General features: G+C 43.9%; 1 protein-coding gene across 1 annotated transcript in view; it reads right to left on the bottom strand.

Moving 5' to 3' along the window:
- The window catches only part of SLIT3 (slit guidance ligand 3), a 519,985-nt gene that overhangs the window by 15,151 nt on the left and 483,826 nt on the right, over window positions 1-21,008 (bottom strand). Inside the window, exons 30-32 of the mRNA XM_074156582.1 lie at window positions 17,587-17,724; window positions 10,566-10,806; window positions 8,053-8,183 (exon numbers count right to left, since the gene is read on the bottom strand). Of these exons, the coding sequence (XP_074012683.1) occupies window positions 8,053-8,183; window positions 10,566-10,806; window positions 17,587-17,724 (510 nt within the window). The remainder of the gene's footprint in view (window positions 1-8,052; window positions 8,184-10,565; window positions 10,807-17,586; window positions 17,725-21,008) is intronic.

Below are 21,008 nucleotides of genomic sequence, written 5' to 3'. Positions count from 1 at the left end.
GGCGCTTGGTATAAATGGGATATAAATCTATCACACATGGTACACATCTAAACTTTCTGTTAGTCGTCATGTTTACAAGAAATTTACAGGCAAAAAAAAATAAACGTTATATTAGCTTGCTACATTCTGTTGCAAGGCACAAACCTCACAATTCAAGACATGAGCCAGTCATTAGTGCATAGGAAGTTTATAAAGTCATTTTGACTATGATTAGGTTTATTCCATCATTGTCTGTTATGAGAATACTTCAACCTTCCTCTGATGTAATCAGTATTAACCAACTTTGGCAATATAATACTGGACTAACGACCTGTGCTATATATAGCAAGAAAATGCCTTTTAAAATACCTTTCTCCTAGTTACTCACTGGAAACAGAGTTCAGCACAAGAGCATGCTTCCAACATGCAGAAACCAAACTCACTGCTCAGAAGGTGAGCTAACAAACATCAGCACTAACTGATGAGAGCTCAGGAGTTGCCAGGACCACTGTCACAGTTTCACTGATGCTCTCACTAGAAGAAACATGTTACAGATCGACTAATGACTAAATCAGGTTATCTGCTGGGGTGGAAGAAATAGTTCTTGTTTCTCAATTACTTTTGGTTTGGCTGGGCAGTTTCAAGGCTTGAACTGAACTGGCTAAAACTCAACCCAGCTACTGACTTTAACAAACAGGGGAAAACCTTCATTTATAATGTGGGTTTCTGCATTTTCAGCAGCAATTTTCTTTTGATGATAGAGCTGTATTATTTTTAGTTATAGTCGAATCACTGCAGAGAAAACTTTTGGCTTCACCGTTCGTTTTTACATAAACCCAAGACTACTCTGAACATGAAAACCAGCAAGTACTTGCAAGGTGCTGAGCTTCTTATAGACCTCACCAAGTTTCCAAGAGCAAACATCTTCCTTCTTGATGCTCTGAAAATACTTTTGAATGGTCAACACTCTCCACTGCAAAGTAAAATGTCATAACTGTGAAGGATTTGCTTTCCATTTTCAGGCATAATCCTCTGAAGTGTCTAATACAGTCAGGAGAGAGAGGAGCCGCACGGGGCCAGAACCTGTGAGGCTGTAAGGCTAACTAGAGGCTGAACTCAGGGTATTTTAACACATTGATTAATTCTGGGTGTGTTCCCCTCCCACCGCTTTTGTTTAGTTATGAACCATCCCTATCTCATCACCTCTCATTTCTTCTTGGGGTTAATACTGGCATCTTGCTGACTTCATCACATTTTTATTATTCTTCTCTGCTGAAAGAAAACAGCCTTATAATATTTCCATATAATATAATGTGTGTGTGCTGCAGTCCTCTGTTTTGCATAGCTCTTCCTGAAAGGCTGCTGATCAACAAAGCAACCAGTGGCGATGGACACAGCATATCTGCTCCGGCTTCCCTCCTGTCCCCTTGTCCCCTTCAGCTGGGAGAGCTGCTGGGAGGTACAGGTGGAGCTGTGCAGAGGACAGGTGTGCAGTGACTAAAGTTACAAGGTACAGCCAGCTTACGGGAGTCTGTTTAAAAAACATCAAATCAATTTGCTTAACAAAATACACAGAGTACTGACAATTTACTTATATGTTGTCCAGGCATGAAAGCCAGCACAGTCTGCTTAAAAAGTGATTTGGGAGGAGAAGACTGTCTCCTGCCACCTATTTGAAGTTGATTTGGGTCTGCAGCAGTATTCTGATTTTTTTAAAAAACAGTGATAAAGGTGACAGCGATGGTGTAGTTGGCCACATTCCTAAACACAAGCATACAAATAATATCTCTTCCTTGACTTCAAGTGGTCGTAACACTAGTTAATTCAAAGAGTTGGTTAAAAGGGCATGAAACCCTTTGGGGCAGAGGAGCGGCTCCTGAGTTTTATTGCTTTCTCGGACTGTGGAATAAGTTTTCCAAAGTTTAATGGCGAGTGCTGAGGGAAGGACAAAGCCAAGCATGCCCCTGCCTCAACCACAGGTCTTTGGGCGAGCCAGCAGCTCCTGGAGGCTGCCAGAACCCGTGTGTACTGGGGCAGCCCAGCCTCTGTTGACAGGGGACATCTGAGGGCAACCTAGGCTGATAGCCCCAGATTTTGGGCCTTGAAGAAGGCCACTTTGGACTCAGAGAATGTAATTTCTATTTCTTCACCACCACAGGGCAAGTGGCTTTAGGTGACCTGTTCCTAACTTCCCGTACCTGGTACACAGACACATCGACTTGCTTTGAGAAAGGTTTTGCCTTCTGATAAAACATCTCACACTGACACTCCCTACACATACATGTAAGGTTAGAAATAAAGCTGTGGGTCTGCGGCACAGTGTTCCTGGCTACTCAGCTACTGCACTGAGCAGAACGAGGGTGGAGGTGAGGAGAGAGGAAAGATGAGAAACTCATTCTTGCAAGAGATACTGGAGAGATTTACAAAGAAAAAAAATTAATTCAGCTTAACGAGATTTTGCCTGCTAAGTCCTCAGGCAGCCTGAAGGACAAAACTTTACCCTTCTTAAGCTTCATTTCAGCAAAAGAAAGTTTCTGAATTTCATAAAAACAAATATTTGATTCTGAACCTAGTGATAAAAGTTAGATGACATTTTAAAGTCTTGGCCTTACATTTTAACTGTCCTACTACACAAAAATCCAAGAAAAACTAGGGAAGTGTGATGTTTGTAGTTTGACAAGAACTCACATGCTTGTCCTTTTTGTCCCATTCAAATATGCCAAAGCCCTTTATAAAGGCAAAAAATAATTCATCTGTCCTTTGCCTTGGCTCATGCAAGATGTATAAGTACATTCAAATTTTACAACTTCTACTGTGCAGGTCAGAGATTAATACTGGTTTCTTTCATTATATTTCATGCAAAATCCCTAAGGAGTACCTGAAAAAATAAGTGTGTGTGACAGAGAGAATAAAATGAATTGCAAATATACAGAATTATTAAGAGCTCAGCGATATCTCACAAAATCTCTGAAAAACAGTCTATTTAGAGACCATCCAGAAGTATCGAACAGGAATCCTACCAGGGACAGGCACAGCACAGGCTGCACACCATGAAGGTATTAGGCAGAAAAGGACCCGTCATGCAGTGAGCTCTGCAAAGAAACTTTTGGTAAAAACTGGGTTTGACAAGCTCTAATAATGATCATAAGAATATTTAATGCTTTCACTCCTCCAGCAATTCCTCCCTAGAAGGCAGTTAATGAATGGTGAAGCCTCCCAGGCTTTTTTGCAGATAAGCAATTGCAGCTACAGAAAGGTGATTACCCCTCCCATATCTTTGGAAAGTGTGGAAGCTCTTCCATCACCAAAGCAGCTGTTCAACCTCAGCACCAGAAGTGTGGAGAAATCTATGAAATCTGAGTAGAGGACCAAAAGTACTACCAAGTTTAGTTCTTTGGTGTGGCATGGCCAGGGACCTGTTCATAGAATCATTTAACAGTTTGGGCTGGAAGAGACCTTTAAAGGCCATCTAGTCCAACTCTCCTGTAACAGGCAGGGACATCTCCAACCAGATCAGGTTGCTCAGAGCCCTGTCCAACCTGACCTTGAATATTTCCAGGCATCGGGCATCTACCATGTCTTTGGGCAACCTGTTCCAGAGCTTCACCACCCTCAATGCAAAAAATTTCTTCCTTATATCTAGTCTAAATCTCCTGTGTTTCAGTTTCAAACCAGTACCCCTTTTCCTATCGTTACAGGCCCTGCTGTTGGACGACAAGTGCCGGTGGCCACACGGGCTGCTCCCCGGGCTCCAGCCTCCACGGGCAGAAGCTGAGCAACCTGGAATGAAATGGGGAGTTTGTAGGTGCTGCTTTAACCACAAGAACATCCATCTACGCTATGGAAGAATTAGCCAGGCCAAAAGACCTGCGTGATACAATCTATAAAAAATATATTTAACGATGCAGCATTTTTGAAAACAGATTATGCGAGGATACTTTTAAAAGGAATTGTAATGCAATTTGAGTGCAGGCCCTGCAGAAAGACAAACACAATTAATTCTTATGTTTTCCTAACTGCCTCCTTTTTCACCGCTGCCAGGAAGCCTGCATGAAAACATACGATTTTACACCAATGACGTCTGCATCTTGCTCTTTACCAGATATGACAGTCTATATGCAACAAGGCAATCTGGGAACTCTGGAGGGAATTACATCAGCAATCAGTGTCAAACTTCTATTTTCCATTTCTATTAGGAAGGATTAATTTAGCATCCAAATGAATATGACTGTGTAGTAGCATAAAACCTATCAGAGAAAAAAATTACCAGTAAGGTCTCATCTCTGGTTCAAGGAACAGACATAAGAAAAAATACTGAAAATAGGAAGCTATCCCTGTAGAATACAGTTAAATAGATACCAGTATCAATGGATGAATGCTGAAAGTACACAATTACACACTATTTGTTAATTCACACTTCTAACAATTGAAGCATGGTGGTAAATAAAAGCAGCACGTCCCTCATCAGTTGGTATCTTTAAATTAAGGCAGATGATCTGTGTAAAAGATTTACTTTATTTCAAGAACTCACTGTTGGCTCAGTGCTAAGTACTGTCATGGCGTGGAAGAGTAACTCTCACCACTGCAGAAATCAGGAGATTAATAAAGCACTCAGAAACAGATTTCCATTCTCGTTTGTGCATCTATAGAATAATTAAATAGAATAAAAGAAACACCAAATAGGAATCCTACTTCAAAGATGGATTTTCTATAAGTTGTTTACTATGATGCCCAGGAAACCGTTATCCTGCAGCTTATAAGCGAGGAGTTCCAATAACAGACAGTCAGCTTTTCTTTCAAAAGGGCGAGTTCAGTCATTGCATATTCATGCATTAACTTGTATTTCTTTCTAACCTGATGATAAATGACAATGTATTTTAGGTAGTCGTTTCCATTGGGCATTTGCTGACCTTTATCTGACTGGAAGGAAAGAGAAGTCCAATGTCAACTTTAACCTTTCTATCCAAACGGACCATAGGAGTGAATACTTGTAAAGCAAATCTGAATGTACAGCGAGTTAATCTTGGGCTTTTCCAGACTAACTTTGTATCATAGTTCTACTGAAATCCTAGGACAGTTTTGCAGAGCGAAGCCGTGGCAGAAGACACCACACCAGTCAGGTCAGAGCACTGGTCTGGTTCCAGCTTTTCCCCTGGCTGCACGCTAAGGGGCTGGCGGGGAGTTTTGCAATGTTACACATCGCGTGCGTCACCCTTCCAGCACCCTTCTGCTAAATCCTACCCAAAACTGCCACCAAGTATGCCTTACTCACTGCTGGCTTCCAAACCTGTCTGACAGCAGGTTTTATCTTATCTCTACAGAATATTACCTGTATTAGCCAAGTGCTTTGCTAATTTTCCTGTTTTTAAGTACTATTAATAAATCTTATCAAGGAGACTTCTGAAGAATTACAGATGATGTGGCTTGCCAGTGACTTCCCACATCCCATCATGGGAGTACCTGAAATAGCCAGTAAAACATCTCCGTTACAACACAGGACCAGGTCAATTATAGATTTCCTGCAGCTGTAGCTGGCACAGTTCCCACCAGGCAGCGTTTTAAGGCCTCCTCCTCTTTTGGCAGACTCTTGTGAGGGAAAACAAGAGCCAGAGCACTGTTCATCTCTTCCGAGAAGTGGACCCCTTTGGAGGATAGCAGTGCCTGAAATTGCCCGTGAAAATTAATCTAATAGTCTTTCAACAGAGCTTCTCAAAGGCAAACAGTCCACTTTTTCTGAGACTGAGATGTAAATGAGGCATCTAAACAAGACAGCAAGGAGTAGGAACAGAGAAAGCAAACTGTTTTACCAATGGTGTGGCTAAGTTTTGAATGTTACAGGTTCTCCCAGTAACCTTCTTTTTAATGAAAAATGAAAAATTGTAGAAGTTGCAGAAAAGAGTTTCCCAAATTCTTAAGGTTTAGGTAAATGCATGACACTGAATCAGCTGTTCATGCCATCAAAATCCAAATTAGGAGACAATACAATTAACAGTACAGATAAACTCATGGGAGCCAGTACCAAGTATTAAAGGACTTTAATGTCCTTGGAGAAAGCCTCTAAAACATCAAGAAGGTATTAGTGACACAACTTAGAAATTATGGCCAGTGCCTGGATAATGGAAATGATTGACTACGGTCCAAGCTACTAGAGGAAATGTGGGATTTCCCATTATTTGGTGTTTTCCTGTCAAAACTCTGTGCCAAGCTGGAAGTCATGTCTTAGCCAGCCAGAGCTTACGCCTTAGCTAAAAGTCGAACAGGATCTATAGGGAAGGTCAAACCAGATCCACTCATGCCTTCTACCCTTAAATCCTATGATTGTAAGGAGAGAAGCAGGTTTCCTCCCCCTTCCTCAGCCCTTAAGGAAAACAAGTCTTTTAATCTATTTAGAGGCCCTTTTTGACATTCTTTAGCTGCAGTTTTTCTCAATCAACCTAATCTTTTCCCATCAAGCTCCATGCTAATCCCATTTTGCTCCACTCCTTAAACTAATAAAAGATTAGAGTGACATTTCAGAAAGGGCACCGTATTAAGCAGCTTCTTTCCCATCTCAACAGATCACACAGAACAAAATGTAGTGAACAGGGCATTAATCTTATGGTAATGAGGTGTCAGTCTGAATGGAGACCTCCTCCTTGATCAATATGAAGGGCGCAGGAGTAATGAGGACATCACGGCTTGCCATCTCTGGCAAATTTGCCAGAAGGCAGCAGATCCATGAATTGTTGTTGTGATGGTGGCAACAGCTCTTGTCACCACAACGCTCTGCCCTTGACAACAGAGAGCAAGCATCCGCACCGATCCGTCACCCCCCTGCGCTGCCCACACATAATGAGCTTTTCCCTATGTTCTAATTAGGGGCGTGAAACTGTTTAACAACTTCAGCCTGGATCTAACATGAAATCAATTAGGATTAGAAGCCACACAGAGAGAAATATTTCACACCTACCCAGCCAGTGAAAATCACTAACAACCTACTTTCTTCATTCCTACAGTGGACAAGCCATTGCTCTTCCTGGTGACACCCCTGCATTGGTATTACCCAATTTGTTTTTATACAGTCGGAATTTTCTCATTTTCTTAAACAAGTCACCATTCTCCTTCAAGAAAGCTCTGCACAGCTACCATGCTCCTGGAAGACGCAAGTTTTATTAAGTGCTGAGAAAACTTCCCGGAAAAAGCGCCAGGCCCGTCCTGGCTAGTGATGCTTGGTGGCATCCCTTCGCTTGCTCTAATAGGATGCTCTTCCTTAAAGAGCGTGGTGGGCAGGGAAATCCAGCTCTCCCGCATGCACAATGCCATGAAACTGCTCTGAACCTGAAAGGGCTCCCTGTGGTCACAATTCCATGTTTAGAGAGAACAAACTGCAGTAACAGGGCTTAAAAATCATCAGAAGGGAGTTAAGCCGGGCAGAGGGCTGCTAAGGGAACAGTGGAAGACACGAGCAGCACAACTCTCTTCCCTAGGGAAACGCCTCTGTGCGTGGGTTTCACTTCTACACTTGCTTTTCTTTTTTGTGACTAATGAATGAAACTTGAGGGTTGGGTATCCCCAAAAGTCAAGTGTCTGAAGGTCAAATTGCCCTACAGTTTACCTCTGTAATTTGTGCTTATTCATAGTTTGTATAGTTACTACTGATATAGGTAAAAGTTCTTCTAAAAACATTCACCCTGTAGAGGAATTCAGCCCTTCTCCTCCTATTTGACACAGTCTGATCCTGCAGTTGCACAGCCCCTGTTATGTCTTGGTACAGTAAATTAATGCTAAATATCAACATCAAAGGAACTGATTATTTGGAACTATTTCAAGGACAACATCCACCATAAGTTGAATCTTTACAGAAGATGAGAAAACACAACTACTGCTCTTTTTCTGCAATCACAGTAGAACACAGTATCACTGGTATTGCCAGTAAATGCCAATTTTTAACCATACGGCCTCTAGCTAGGTCTTCATTCTGATTTTCTTACCTAATTACACACATAAAAGAGATACAATGACATTTCTTGGAAAAATCCTACCTCTCCATCTTTTTTCGGAAATCAACTGTCTCGGTAAAGCTTAGCTATTTACCTGTACACTGTGGTAGGTGGGGAATTCAGCGTGTCGTAGATGAGCCTCACATGTCCCTGGTATAGCTCCAGAGCCAAAGGGTCATTGTCTCCTTTGTACAACAAGATGCCATTGTCCTTGTCCGTTGCTACCTGTGAACCATTAATAACCAGGTAAACTTGCTTGAGAATGATTAAAAAATAAATAAACCTATTAAAAATCATACCCAAAATCACATATGCAATTCAAATATGATTTAATAAATCATATAGATGAGGAACGAAGAGAGAAAGAGCCGTGAGCTCCAAAAAGGTCTTGGTGACATCAGGTGGGCTCATACACAAACAGGTCGGCCTCCCACTAAGGGATTGCTCCCTTGTTTCAAATGAGAACTAGTTTGCAGGAGGTGGAAGCTGCAATTTATTTGCTCCCTGTCAATAGAATGTTGCTGTATTTTTGGCGACACATGAATTTATTTCTCAGCTACTACCCCAGCTTGAAGTGGAGGTTTAGAAAATCAACTCTGGCATTAGGAGCGTGTCACAATTACAAGCAAACAAATTTCAGTAGGCGCTGATCTGTTCACAGACTTTCTACGAACACAAAGAAGGCAAAAGGAGCCTGTCCCCACATCGAGGATAACCAGGAGTTATTCACTCAATCCCAGTTATTAGCTGCTCATGCTGAGTTCAGATGGGACATTCAGAGAGGCAGGAAGAACAGAGTAGCCCTTGTCCCTCCAGCTCTGATGTACATCAAGGGAAAAAAAATGATCTTGAACACTGAATCAAAAACCAAAGACTCCACTTTCCCAGTCTCCAGCTCTCAAATATCCCTAAAGTACGGAAGAAAAAAACAACCAACTACAATAAAACAGAAGGACAAAATGGGATTTTTGGATACAACCTGCCTGTTATTTTCACACTATTTCCTGAGATTTCTTGCTTATTTTATATATAATGGCTGTTAAATGCCAAAACTAAACAGTAAATTTATAAATCTGTTTGCATTTTATATATATTTAAATACTATCCTTTTGCCCTTAATTTTTTTTCTCTTGAGCGCTTTTTAATAACATTTCCTCTATCTGTTCCTAATAATCAATGTTGTACTCTAATTTTAATTCACTAGTGATTAATTACCGGATGCAAGAATAATACTCAGCCTGGGAAACAAGAAGTGAGAACATCATCTGTATGTGCCTTCTGTAATAATCAGTTTTATAATGCAAGCTATGGCTGAGGTAACGTGATTTGTACACTTAAGAAGCCGATGTCCAGATTTTCAGCTTTGAAGTTGACCTATAGTATTTGGAGCCTTTAAGGAGCCATGTTTTAGTGTGCCATATTTTAGAATCTCTTTTGTGATATTAAATAAATGAGAATGAGAACTTTGAAGGAAAAACTAGAGTTTCAAATATACATGAATCAGCTTCATTTTCATATGAACTGTATACTCAAGCTATTAAAGAAAAGATAAATATTAATTATGGAATTTTTTCATTAGAATAAACTTTGCAAGAACCACCCTTTAAAAATCTATTCCTAATGTGGAAATTTGGTCCTTTTTCCCATGTCTTGACATTGGTATTTTAATTACAACCAAACTCCACCAAGTAAACCTAGAATATGATTTCCAACTGTGGAATACAATCTCTCCAAATTGAGACAATAAATGCAATAAAATAAACATGCAGGGATGATTTCTCTTCTCACATCTTTTGAAATGTTATGCTTCATTTGCAGGGTGAGTCTAGCATAGAAACGGTCCAGATAAACAGTCAGTGGCCTAGGAAAGAGATGTGTCATGTCTTATATGTGCTCCACACATCTCTTTATTAGAAAATGTATAAAGCTAGAAATTATTCCCATTTACTTTGGGATATTAGGGAAAAAAAGATCAGTTTAACACCTACTAGATTGTGAATGCAAATAACATCCAAATCACCTAAATATCATACTGGACTAAATATTCAAAATACCTTTAATCCAAAACTGCAAAGATGACCGTAGTGACGTGGCACCTTTGACCTCTCCATTGCCATCTGAACATTAGACCTCAAACCAAATTTAGGTGTAACAACAGGGCTGTAACAAAACCCCAGGCCTTTTATCTACTGAATTGCCCAGTAAAAGAGTAAGCAAAACACTGTCTGGAAAGGTCATTTAGAGCAGCCTCTTTTAATAAGTCTCCAAATATTAAGCACTAATTTCTACAGGAGGGAACACAATGCTGTAGATCAGTAAGATGCCATGGAGGTTTGTTGTATCATCTCCAGGTCATTTGTCAGTCTGATAATAAGAGAGTGGTGAGATTCTAGAGGCAGAGTACGTGTCCACAAAGTGGTGCCTTAGTTGCTCCTTAATATTTCGATAATTTTAGAGCAGACAGCTGGCTCACAAGTTGTCTCTAACTTTGTTGGCATCCTGGCCAATAGACCCTGTTCCTTCAGAATAAAACTCCAATATATACATATATACGCATGGTTGCTTAGAAGAGCACTGGGCTGGCAACTACTGTTCTGCACGACGTACCTGGAGGGAGATGTTGGCCTGAGGGCGGATTTTGGCTGATGGCAGCTCCACATAGGAATCCTTCCCAACAAAGTTGACCGTGATGAGCTTCTCGCACTTCTGCCCAGCAAAGCCAGCCAGGCAGCGGCAGACGGGCTCGTGGTGCACGACGATGCACTGGGCCCCGTTCTGGCACTCGTAGTTATCGCACGGGCTCGTCTGGAGCAGAACCATTGGCGGGGGAGTTTCACAGAAAAGTCCACTGTAGAAGGGAAAGGAAAGAAGCAGCAGCCTCAATTATCACCATTTTTTTTAAGGAAGGGAACACTTTCAAATGCTGATGTTACACTACCGCTGCGGTACAGCAGCGCTGGGATTCAGCTGCCACGTGCCCACTTTGCTGCGTGAAAGCTATAGAGCACAGTGCTGCACTGAAATTCCCGTGCTCGCTCTCAACGAGCCAGTTCAAATACTGAAAGCAATTTGTACTGCACTTTGCACTGGTCATTTAGCTTCGCAAGGTATGGCAGTTTGTCTAAAACAGCTTTCATCACACACTGTGCCATGCAGCCCTTCCCAGCAAAAAAAAGCCCAAAAGCCCCATCCTAGGCTTCGGGACTTGAGTCTACCTTTGCTGTTGGTAAGGGAGGGGAAAATCCTCTATTTTTTAGTGGTTTTTACAGCCTCCTGACTTGCTTTGCTGTATATGAGAGAGTGTATCATCAACAGACAGGCAACTGCTAAGAAGTCTCAGCAGCAATGCACTGATACCACACTATTTGATGGGCAGCTTCCCTGAATTGGTTGTTTCTAACAGCATCAGGATCATCAACTTTATTTTAGCCAAGTTGGTGGTTGGCAATGTCAAAGTCAGAAAAGTGCAAAGGAAAGGAAGTTCTCCCAGAGTCAGAGGCAGTGGAAAACCAAATGCCAGATCCAAGTACTTGTGAACTCGAATCGTGTTCAGATCTGGAGGAAAGTGCTGTAGTTTGGTCTTCACTATATGAGAGGCTGAGCAAAACCCAGGGGTAGGAACTTCTGACCTCTGAGTCCTGGACCACATCTCCCAGGAGCGGCCATGGCTCAGTCCCCAGGCTGCCCTCCTGGGTTCAGCGTGGCGCCATGCTTCATGGGTTACTCGCTGGAATGACTAAGCTACACTGAAATATCGACACCAGCGTAGAAGGAGCAGGGAAAAGGGAGGAAGGGCAAAAAGCTGCAGTCATCTTTCACAGTGATGTCATGTGTCAGACTAAACTGCAAAAAGTAAATGAAAAGTCTCTGCCCAGTACACCCACTGGGCCGGTACAGTCAAGGGACCGGGCCATGCTCTTTGGCTGCACACGGCATGCCCCTGAAACTGTAGCCCAAATTTCATGTTACAAACATTGCCCAAACCCAACAGACCCTTTTCTGGACTGATGAAAGAACATAAACTCTTTGCACCGAGTTCTGTGACTGCTTGAAAATGTGTAGACAGTAAAATGATGAAAAATCAGCAGCTGGTGAGCAGGGAGTGTGCGCCAGGCTGTGCTGCGGGGAATGCCGTGGGAATAGCTGCAGCAAGGGCTGTGGTGAGGGCTCCTGCACCACCTCTCTGCGTTACAGCATCCGTCGGCACAGGGGCAGAGGGCTTTCTAGGAGAGGGCTAGGGCAGACTCATTGATGCAGTGAATAACCCATCAGCCCAGCTCTGGAACAGTGAAATCCCACTTGTCCCACAAGGGATTTCCTGCCATTCGGGGAGCACTTTGTGGAATAATAGTATTCTTATAAAAACAAAGCAAAAAAAACGCCCAAACCCTCACTCCTCTCCAGCAAAGCAAGTGCAACTTGGAAGCTCAGTGAATTTCTAAGCGACCTTCCTAGATACAATTAGAATAGAAACCCAAGCCATTACCCTGCAGTAAATAGTACTGATACAAGACGTGCAAGAACAGGAAATACAATGGCCACAACATACTCAAAAAGAGCCTTGCTTAGCCACAGGGACCGGAGCCTGCTGCCCCTGTCCCAGAAGGGGATGGAGATGGCTGCTTTCCTTTTCACATTTTCTCATGTGAAATTTTGCAGAGTACCACGGCTCTATCTTTAGCGCTGTGTGGAATGAGAGCCCAAACCTCTCCTTGCCCTGCTCTCCCGACACACACCACTCTGCTCTGCCTCTGGGAAACACGAAAGAGAGAAATACACAACAAAATATGGATGGGCAAAGTCCCAAATGGCATCAAAAGCAAGGGAGCTGCTCTGCTTTTCTAGAACGTCTGAGAGAAGAAGAGACACGGGGTTTTAAATTGCTACTTTTACGAAAGGCAAACTTGAAGAATGCCTTGAAAGACACAAACATTTGGGATTTGCACCTGGGAGAAGCTCTCCTTTCCCCACAGTCGATATACGGCATGGAACACCCTAACCACTTTCCTAACTTTGCCCAAATCTTTATGTTGGCCTTGTACATGGTGTTGTGGGTATGGCAAACAAAAATCTGTTCCACAAGAATAAGCACAAGGAGGGTGAAAAACACCGCTGGGGACTTCCAAGGCCCAAAGCACAGTGCTGTGCTGGGCTCTCGCCACTGCCATGGGAGCGTGCCCTGCAGGGACTGTCCCGCTCTAGCCCCGGTGTCAGTAGGGTTGGCTGTGCTCCTGTACCCACACACACAGATGATTCCTTCTCACCAGAACCACCTCTTGGTAACTTGCAGGATAAATTGTATTTCAACACTTCACTAATTGCATCGCCCTAACCTTAGTTTATCCACCACAAGGACAGAGTGATGCTTCAGGGCCAGCTTCCCCACACCCGTCCCACCACTACCTCTCTGCTCTGAGGGCAGGGACCCATGGATAACAGGGACCCCTTACCTCCCCTTGCTGTCCAGGTGACACTCAGTGCTGGAAGGGGGCACAGTCATAGGCTGCTCATATATCAGCAAAGGGTTTGGCTGGGGGGGGCAAACCACCCCCCGCCAGCCCATGGTAAAAATCCTCTACCAGAGGAGCATAATGGTGCATAGGGACAAGCCAATCTATTCATTTAGATAAACGTATCTCAAAAGTGTAATCTGGCAGGCAGTACTGCTGGCAATCAATAAACCCCATTTACTTTGCTTCAAGGAGTATTTGGAGGAGATGTAGAGGGTCAGCAGAGTAGGCAGCAGTGGAAATGGGAGCACGGCAGGCAGTACGGTGTGGGGGAGTAACGGTGTATGGGAAATGGTTGTCTTTGCTCAGTCTGATAAGTTTCTCAAAGTAAATTTGTTCTTGGGAACATTTCTTTGTGAACACACCTAAACTATGAATTAGTTATAGAGTAAGAGACTCTCCCTTACCAAGCGAGACCTTTTGCTGCAGCTTCTGGGGAGGGTGAGGGCATAGCACCACTCAGCCAGGGATGGTTTGGATTCCCCTTTCCAAGAAAACAAGGTAATAATAAAAAAATAGCAACAACCTCCTGGAGTGATAGATACAGAGAAAGCAATTCTTGCCAATTTGAGGTAGTTACTGTAGTAGCTGCCTATCAGCACAGCAGTCAGACCCAGCCAGAGCTGATGAGCCGAGGATGTGTTGGTGCCACGTCCCCATTGCTTGCCAGGCACTGAAGTGGCCTGTCCGATTGGAACACTCTCTGTTCAAAGCCTGGTTTCATTAAGCGTGGGATCTCTCTCTCCAGTGCAGGGCTCTGCTGCTGGCTGGAAAACACGTCAGGAAGGCCAGCAATGGGATCAAACTAGGGTCGACCCAGAGATGGCTTTCACCCCTGGCCTGATGTCAGGTGTAATTTGTTTTCCAGAGGTGACTGGCAGAAAGGAGCTCTGCTAACCCAGCCATTAGCTTTGTTCTACCCAACGCCAATCATTTTGTTTTGTCTGTGAGCAACAACCAGAAAGCAGAAGGAAAGTCAGTGTATATAATTCTAATTTCATGGAAGTTAAAACAAAATAATAATAAAAAAACCATGTGACCCACAGCAGCCTCCACTAACAGAAAGCAAATGTTGCAAGAAGCCACTGTGTCTGTGCTTGGTGCTGCTCTGAAAGATTTCCTGAGCTCCCAACATGGCTCAGACACAGCACTCCCTTGCTGTGAAATCCCTTCAGTGGGTGGCTTCACAAATGCAGCTGTCCCGCTACCGGCATCTAGAGATCACATTAGCAACAGTGTCTGTCAAGGCCTTTTCTTCTTTATTTTAAAATAGTTTTTAAAAAATATTTTTAGAAATGGTTAATGCTATTTATTTCCCCAGCAGCGGAATGTGGAGCATGGCCCGACTTGCATAGCTTGGCCAAGTCCATTCTGCCTGGTACGATCTCCTTTATTTAAATAATCACCGCTGAGTTTCTTGCAGCAAACTGCCCCAGTGGGGAACTCTGACGCACCGACACAACGGAGGAGCAGCGCTTTCCATCAAGCTCAGCGGTCTTAATGTGCGCTTCACCACCAGAGCGACATTTATCAGGACACCACCACTGCGAGGCTGGTTGCTAGGGGGAAGGTTTGATACGTTAGGTTTTGGCCAATGGGGTTCACAAATCCTCAAAAACGTTTTCATCTACAGGGGGTAAACGAATGTTATTTTGGGAAGAAAACACTGAAAACTTTTCAGGAAGAAAGTGTATTATGCAATTGCAAAAGGTTGCTGGGCGATAGGGAGTGTGTGCATGTTGGTACTGTGGCTTTTGGGGACTGTCACCAGAGACGTGGCACTGTGCGTATGAGGCCCTACATTGTTAAGAATTTACCAAAGCGCCATTTGCAAAACCGTGCAAGAATGTAGGTTTTAACATCCTTATTAACGTGTGACTCCATGTGGCTTTGACATACAGTACAGTGACAACCATAAAATTGTTATAGGCCTGTGCATTCATTACAACAGCGTAAGCTCCAGATAACTGGGAGGTCACTCTGCAGACTCACTGCTGGGAAATGACTCTTGATACTTAGCCAAAAACCTTTATTAATCATCATCTTAGGTCTCCTAGTTACCTTTGTCAGACCACCCCTCGTATTCTCTCCTTTTCATCAACACTTGCAGCCTTCAAATCCTTGCAAAGTTATCTCCTTGCCGCACAGCCCAGTGCCTGAGGCACGCTCTGTGAGCAGTTGAGTCTATAACCCTGAACATCAGAAGGCTGAACTCTGTCAATCGCTACCTTTGCAATCGCAATCTTAAGAGGGGAAAAAAAAGAAATCAGAACCCCCTTCGGAGCAGCAGGCCTTTAAACTACAAAAGGCTGGAGTCATGGAAAGAATAATGAGCAGATCATGTTCCGTTAGCAGAATTTTAATCCAGATATCAAACAAGATCAGGGACTATTCTGCATGGACAACACAAGGGGCTTCAGCTTGCTCTCTGCCTTGGCAGAGCGAGCCTGTTAGTGCCCACTGCGATGTTTATCTCCTAAAAGACCCTTGCTCCCTTGCATCTTGCACAGGAAATTTAGGGAGGTGGATTGGACTAGTGCAAAAAAAAAAAAAGCAAGCTAGCAGAAGACCTCAAGTTAATCCTGGCTCTGCTGTTGACAGGCAGCAGGATTACTTTGTTTGCCCAAGTCTACCTTGGGCTATGAAGTGCTGTCTAAGCTAGTAACTGAGTTTTGGAGCTTTGTGTGAAAAGATGTTTCCTCTTGGGAGGATTTTTAGTGGAATTAAACACTCTCATTTGAGCGGCGGAGCAGGCTGGGATGTCCCAGGTTCTGCTCTTGAAGTCCCTGGTGTGACATCAGCCAACCTGGGGCACTGCCCAAATTGCCAGTAGAGCTGTGTGGTACACAGCAAGCCAGGCCAGTCTCCCACCCACCCCTGCTGTTCTACTCAACTGTGTCACAACTCAAAACATCTCTGCCAAACACTGCCTTCCTGGAAAAACCCCTCACATTCATCACTATCTAGTACTGACATGCCTTAAAAATCAGGGGACCTGCAGCAGAAGCCTCCCACTCACTACCATCTGACAACAGGCTCGAGTTACTCCAGATATGGCTTTGCAATCCCATTTCTCAATTCTAACAATTAGATAACATTGAGCATTTACAATTCCACTGTGGGACAGCCACTTGTTATCCTTGTCAGTCACCAATTTGCAAGATCCCTAAGGCCATCAAAGGGATTGAAGCAGAGAATGAAACATGGAGAAAAGGGTATGAATCTGAAATGCAGAGGATATCTGATATCCTGTAAATAACAAGCCTGGTTCTGTGAAACCACGGGCTGACATCATGTTATATATCAATGCCTATTCAGGAAAGTCTGTCTGCTTTGCAATAAAAACGTGTGTTGAGAGGGGACCCCCCCCCCCAAACCAGCAAGGATGAAAGCAAGAAGAATGAAAACAGTTGCAGATACAAAGTAGAGAAAATGATTTATAAGTGTTCATGCAATTTCTGCTTTGTCAAGACTGATCTTTTCAGGTACTCCTTCTTTGTCTCATGTGTGTATTTCAAACATGAAAAGGTTTAGCTGGAAGGAAGCCAGTATCCAGCCTTAGGCAATGATTAGTGAATCCATTTGGAGCAGCACACTTATCTCTGACAGACAGTGAGATTTCCAGGAGTCAGATATATTGGCAGCTGTCAGAATCAGAGACTGGAAATTTACAGCCCAAATCGTACTGAGCCCATCCACCCACGGGCACAGAGACACTGGCACAAAATCTTCAGACTCGTGTTCTCTTCCAGCTGGGTCTCGGGGTTCACACGTGTAATTTTATTATCCTTTGCTCACTGTCGTGCATGCAGAGTTTATCTCCATATAATTTATGTGAGTCCATTACCTGGTATTTTACCAGGCAGACAAACTAACACAGCACTGCACAAAAGGCAAATTGCTGTTTTCAAAGCAAGAAATGTCAATCCCCTGTATTCAGTTAACTCGTTAAGATCTACTTCGGCTGTAAGATTTGAAGCAGCGAGCAATCCATTCACATCGGAATGACAGGTCGATACCATATCTAGAGGCTGATCAGCTCTGAGGATGAAAGCAACTAAAAAAGTGCCCCAACACTAGGTACAGAAGACAGTCAGGAGGAGCTGACTGTCACGTACCTGAAGCCCTGAGGACAGACGCAGGTGTAGCCATTGACTGCATCTACGCAGGCAGCTCCATGGCGACACTTATGGCCCACACAGTCATCATCATCTATTTCGCAGTGTTTTCCGCTGTAACCGGGCAAGCACTCACATCTGAAATACAAAAAGACGGCCGTTAATAGCTCGTTTCAACATCCACAACAATAGCACACACAGGCAGCCGAGCACCAATCTGATTAGAGACGGAAAGGTGTTAGCAATTATTCTTGGAAAAAATCAAGCACAATTCCTGCCATCAGAAATGCGCAAGTCCCTCCTGTCTGTCTGCAGCTGAGGTTCTGCGGTCTGCCTGAACTGAAGCCGAGCAAAGAAATACCGTGCTACTGCTTCTCCTCAGCCAAGTCTGTGGAGGAGGGAGATCATATAGTGGTCTCCCCATTATGCTAAAGATGGCAACATCTCCCCTAACCTCACAGACTCAAAGGGCAATATTATGGAAGGGCAGCTGCTCTGATGTCTCAGGCTGTAACCGTGCCAATGCCTGCACGAGGCTGCATGTCTGAGGTTGGCCCTGTGCAGCCACACAGAGCACAGTAAGGTTCCACCTTCCAAATGGAAGCAATCCGCAAGCAAGCCATAAAACTCAGCAAATTTAAAGAAAATGACCATCAGTTTTGAGACCACCACCTGTTTGTCATTCATTTGTGAGGCACAGCAAATGTTACTGCAGCTACGGAAAGTTGCCTTTGAAGCCTGTCCTTTCCCGTGGGGACTCAGGCGAAGCACATACCTGCTGCTACGGGGTAGGAGCAACAGAATGGGACGCACCCAAACCTGCAGACGTTGCCTTTTAATCTTATTTTATTTTATACAGTCCTCAAGTTTGTCATATGAAGGCTGCATCAGCATTTCTATTGTAAGCCTTGCAGAAGCTTACAACCTGACAATAGAAAATGCATCCCAAAGTCTCTGACTCGGAAGAGATCTTTCGGGATTGTGAACAGCCCCTTTTTGCATCTATAGTATAGACAACGTTCAGTCATGAACATGCTTTAGTCCATAAAACACATTTTACTCCTCCCAGCTGGATGTTACTGCACATGTGGAAAACAAAAGGCGTATCACTTAAACGAAAACAAGGGAAGAGCTACAGTTAAGTTCAGCAATAAGAAAGAGGCCTGTGCTCTCACTTGAGCCCCTTGTTCGGACACAGTGTGCTTGCCACCGAGAGCTGGAAGAGGAGAGACATCAAAAAGTTAAGGGAGGCAGCACCAGGAGAGAAACTACTGTTCCACCAACCTATTCTGCTGGCCGCCTCCTCCCTGCCAGCAGCCTGGCGGGGTAAGAGCAGGAGGAGGCTCCTTGTGGAAAACCTCCTCAGAGGGACTGGACACACAGGAGCCGATGAGGAAAGATATTTCCCCTTTCCCAGCAGCAGTCCTTGTGCTGAGTTTGGTTCTGAGCGACAGTGTGTTCTGCCCCTGGCCGCTCCCCAGCTCATCAGGGCAAGGCAGCGACTTGGTGGAAACTTCCCGGAGTGCAGGTCCTGTGTTTGCTAATGACCAGCGAATGGCTGCCACAGCATCAGGACTTCAGCAACTGCCTAGCTCAGCATTGAGAAGAATGTGACCTTCAGTCTCCGTTTCAAAACATGGCTTGTGACTGGTTAAAAAAGGAGGAAATAGGGCAAAGCCTATTAACCTGCAGGTGGTAGGATGGATAACATTATGTAGATGCATATACTTTCTTTCTCCACCTTCCCTACAGAAGAGGGCCCCCAACAGGACCCTCCGCAGCCAGAGGATGGTGGATGTTCCAGCTCTGCACGCCTGCATTGCTTTTTTACACCATGGTGGCTCAGGGAATACTGTGATTAACACAACCGAGAGGACAAAACAGAGCAAAGTGTTCCTTCCCCAAACCATAAGAAGTGGGCAACATTTTTTGGCAACATTTTAGCCACACCTGCAAGCAAATAATGTCAATCAAAAGACTTTGTGGGGGGAATTGGCAGCATTTAATCCTGTTGCTTTTTATTGATCCCTGCAGTCCTAATATAAAGTGATGTAATAATGAACGATGTGCAGTTCCTTATTCAGGGCTGCCATGCATCAATTTTATGATGTGTATTGGCTATCTCAGTAATGACAGAACCACCACTTTTCTCTGCAGGGCTGCATTAAATCAGCATTTTAAGCTGTCAGGTAATAATTCCAAGCTTTAGAATAATAAAGTATATTTATACCATACTCCAACATCAATACAGTGAATGGAAAAACATGCTCCTTTCCTGAAGTTGTTTTTTTAGAAGTCATTTCATGGTGTTAAATGGTGTTCTTTTTTGTTGATTTTTGTTTTGTTTTCTGGCATACAGAAAGCTACTCTTCTTCTATAGTAACAGCACAATGAAGATGTGGAGGCTGGAAGTGTGGAAAGCCACCTGCGATTTTAGCTTAGAAAGCAAAGAGCTCTGTGCAGCCAAGCACACACTGAAATAGTCCCGTTTGCTTCCAAGCTTGGCTTTCCCTTTAGAAACACAGAATTCCTTTTGGGTCAATCATCGCTTAGTGTGTCACATCCAGGCTGAAGCTACCAAAAATGCATGCCTGGAGCGTAGCAGGTGAGAGACTCGGCCACGGCAGCGCCTCACCCAGCCTCCTCCTAGAAACTCAAGGTCTCTCCCACCAGGGAATGACGGCATGTTAGCTCCATCCCTATCCCACCATAGTACGCACAGGTGACTGAGTATCAGTAAAAGTGTGGTGCAGTAAAAGAGAAGACAAAGAAACTTTCATATTCAAATCCTGGTAAGGGAGTAATTTACACAATTAGATGTCATCTCATTTCCCAGTGACCATCTGACACCAGTACAGTTGAAATCTTGTTTTCTGCTACAGCCTTGTAGAGATGGCAACATTCCCAGTATCAGAGAGAGCCTAAAAACATGTCTAGTGGTATTTAAAATGTTGGCCTATCCGAGGGGATTTGCATCTGCATGCACTCAAATGTCTATTGTATAAAAGCCGTGAATCATGGCTTCTACTGCAGGGCCAGAATGGAATTTCCCTCCCCATATCAATAAATAACTTGGCTTCCTATTTTTTTTCCTGTCTTTGTCATTTTTTCCTCCCTCTGCAGAGTTTCAGACTGACTAGAGCTGAAGGCAGGACAGACAGACAGATGACTGGTCTCCTTGCTGCCATGATATTCTTCACTGGTGTGTCCTACTCCCCTGCCCAAGGCACAAAGCTGACAAGTGGATGGTCAGCGCAGGAAAAAGCCTGAATCCTGCCATTAATATTCCCCGCCTCTGTAAGCGGAGCAGAGGACGGGTGCACAAGCCTGACTCATTCTCACGTGGCATCACGCCACACCACTACGTGCTAAATGTACAGCACATCACAGCTCAGGAGATCAAACTGCTCCAAGGGACCAGT

This window comes from Numenius arquata, chromosome 11, assembly GCF_964106895.1.
Source record: "Numenius arquata chromosome 11, bNumArq3.hap1.1, whole genome shotgun sequence".
NCBI lineage: Eukaryota > Metazoa > Chordata > Aves > Charadriiformes > Scolopacidae > Numenius > Numenius arquata.
This window is presented reverse-complemented; position numbering and strand designations above follow the sequence as displayed.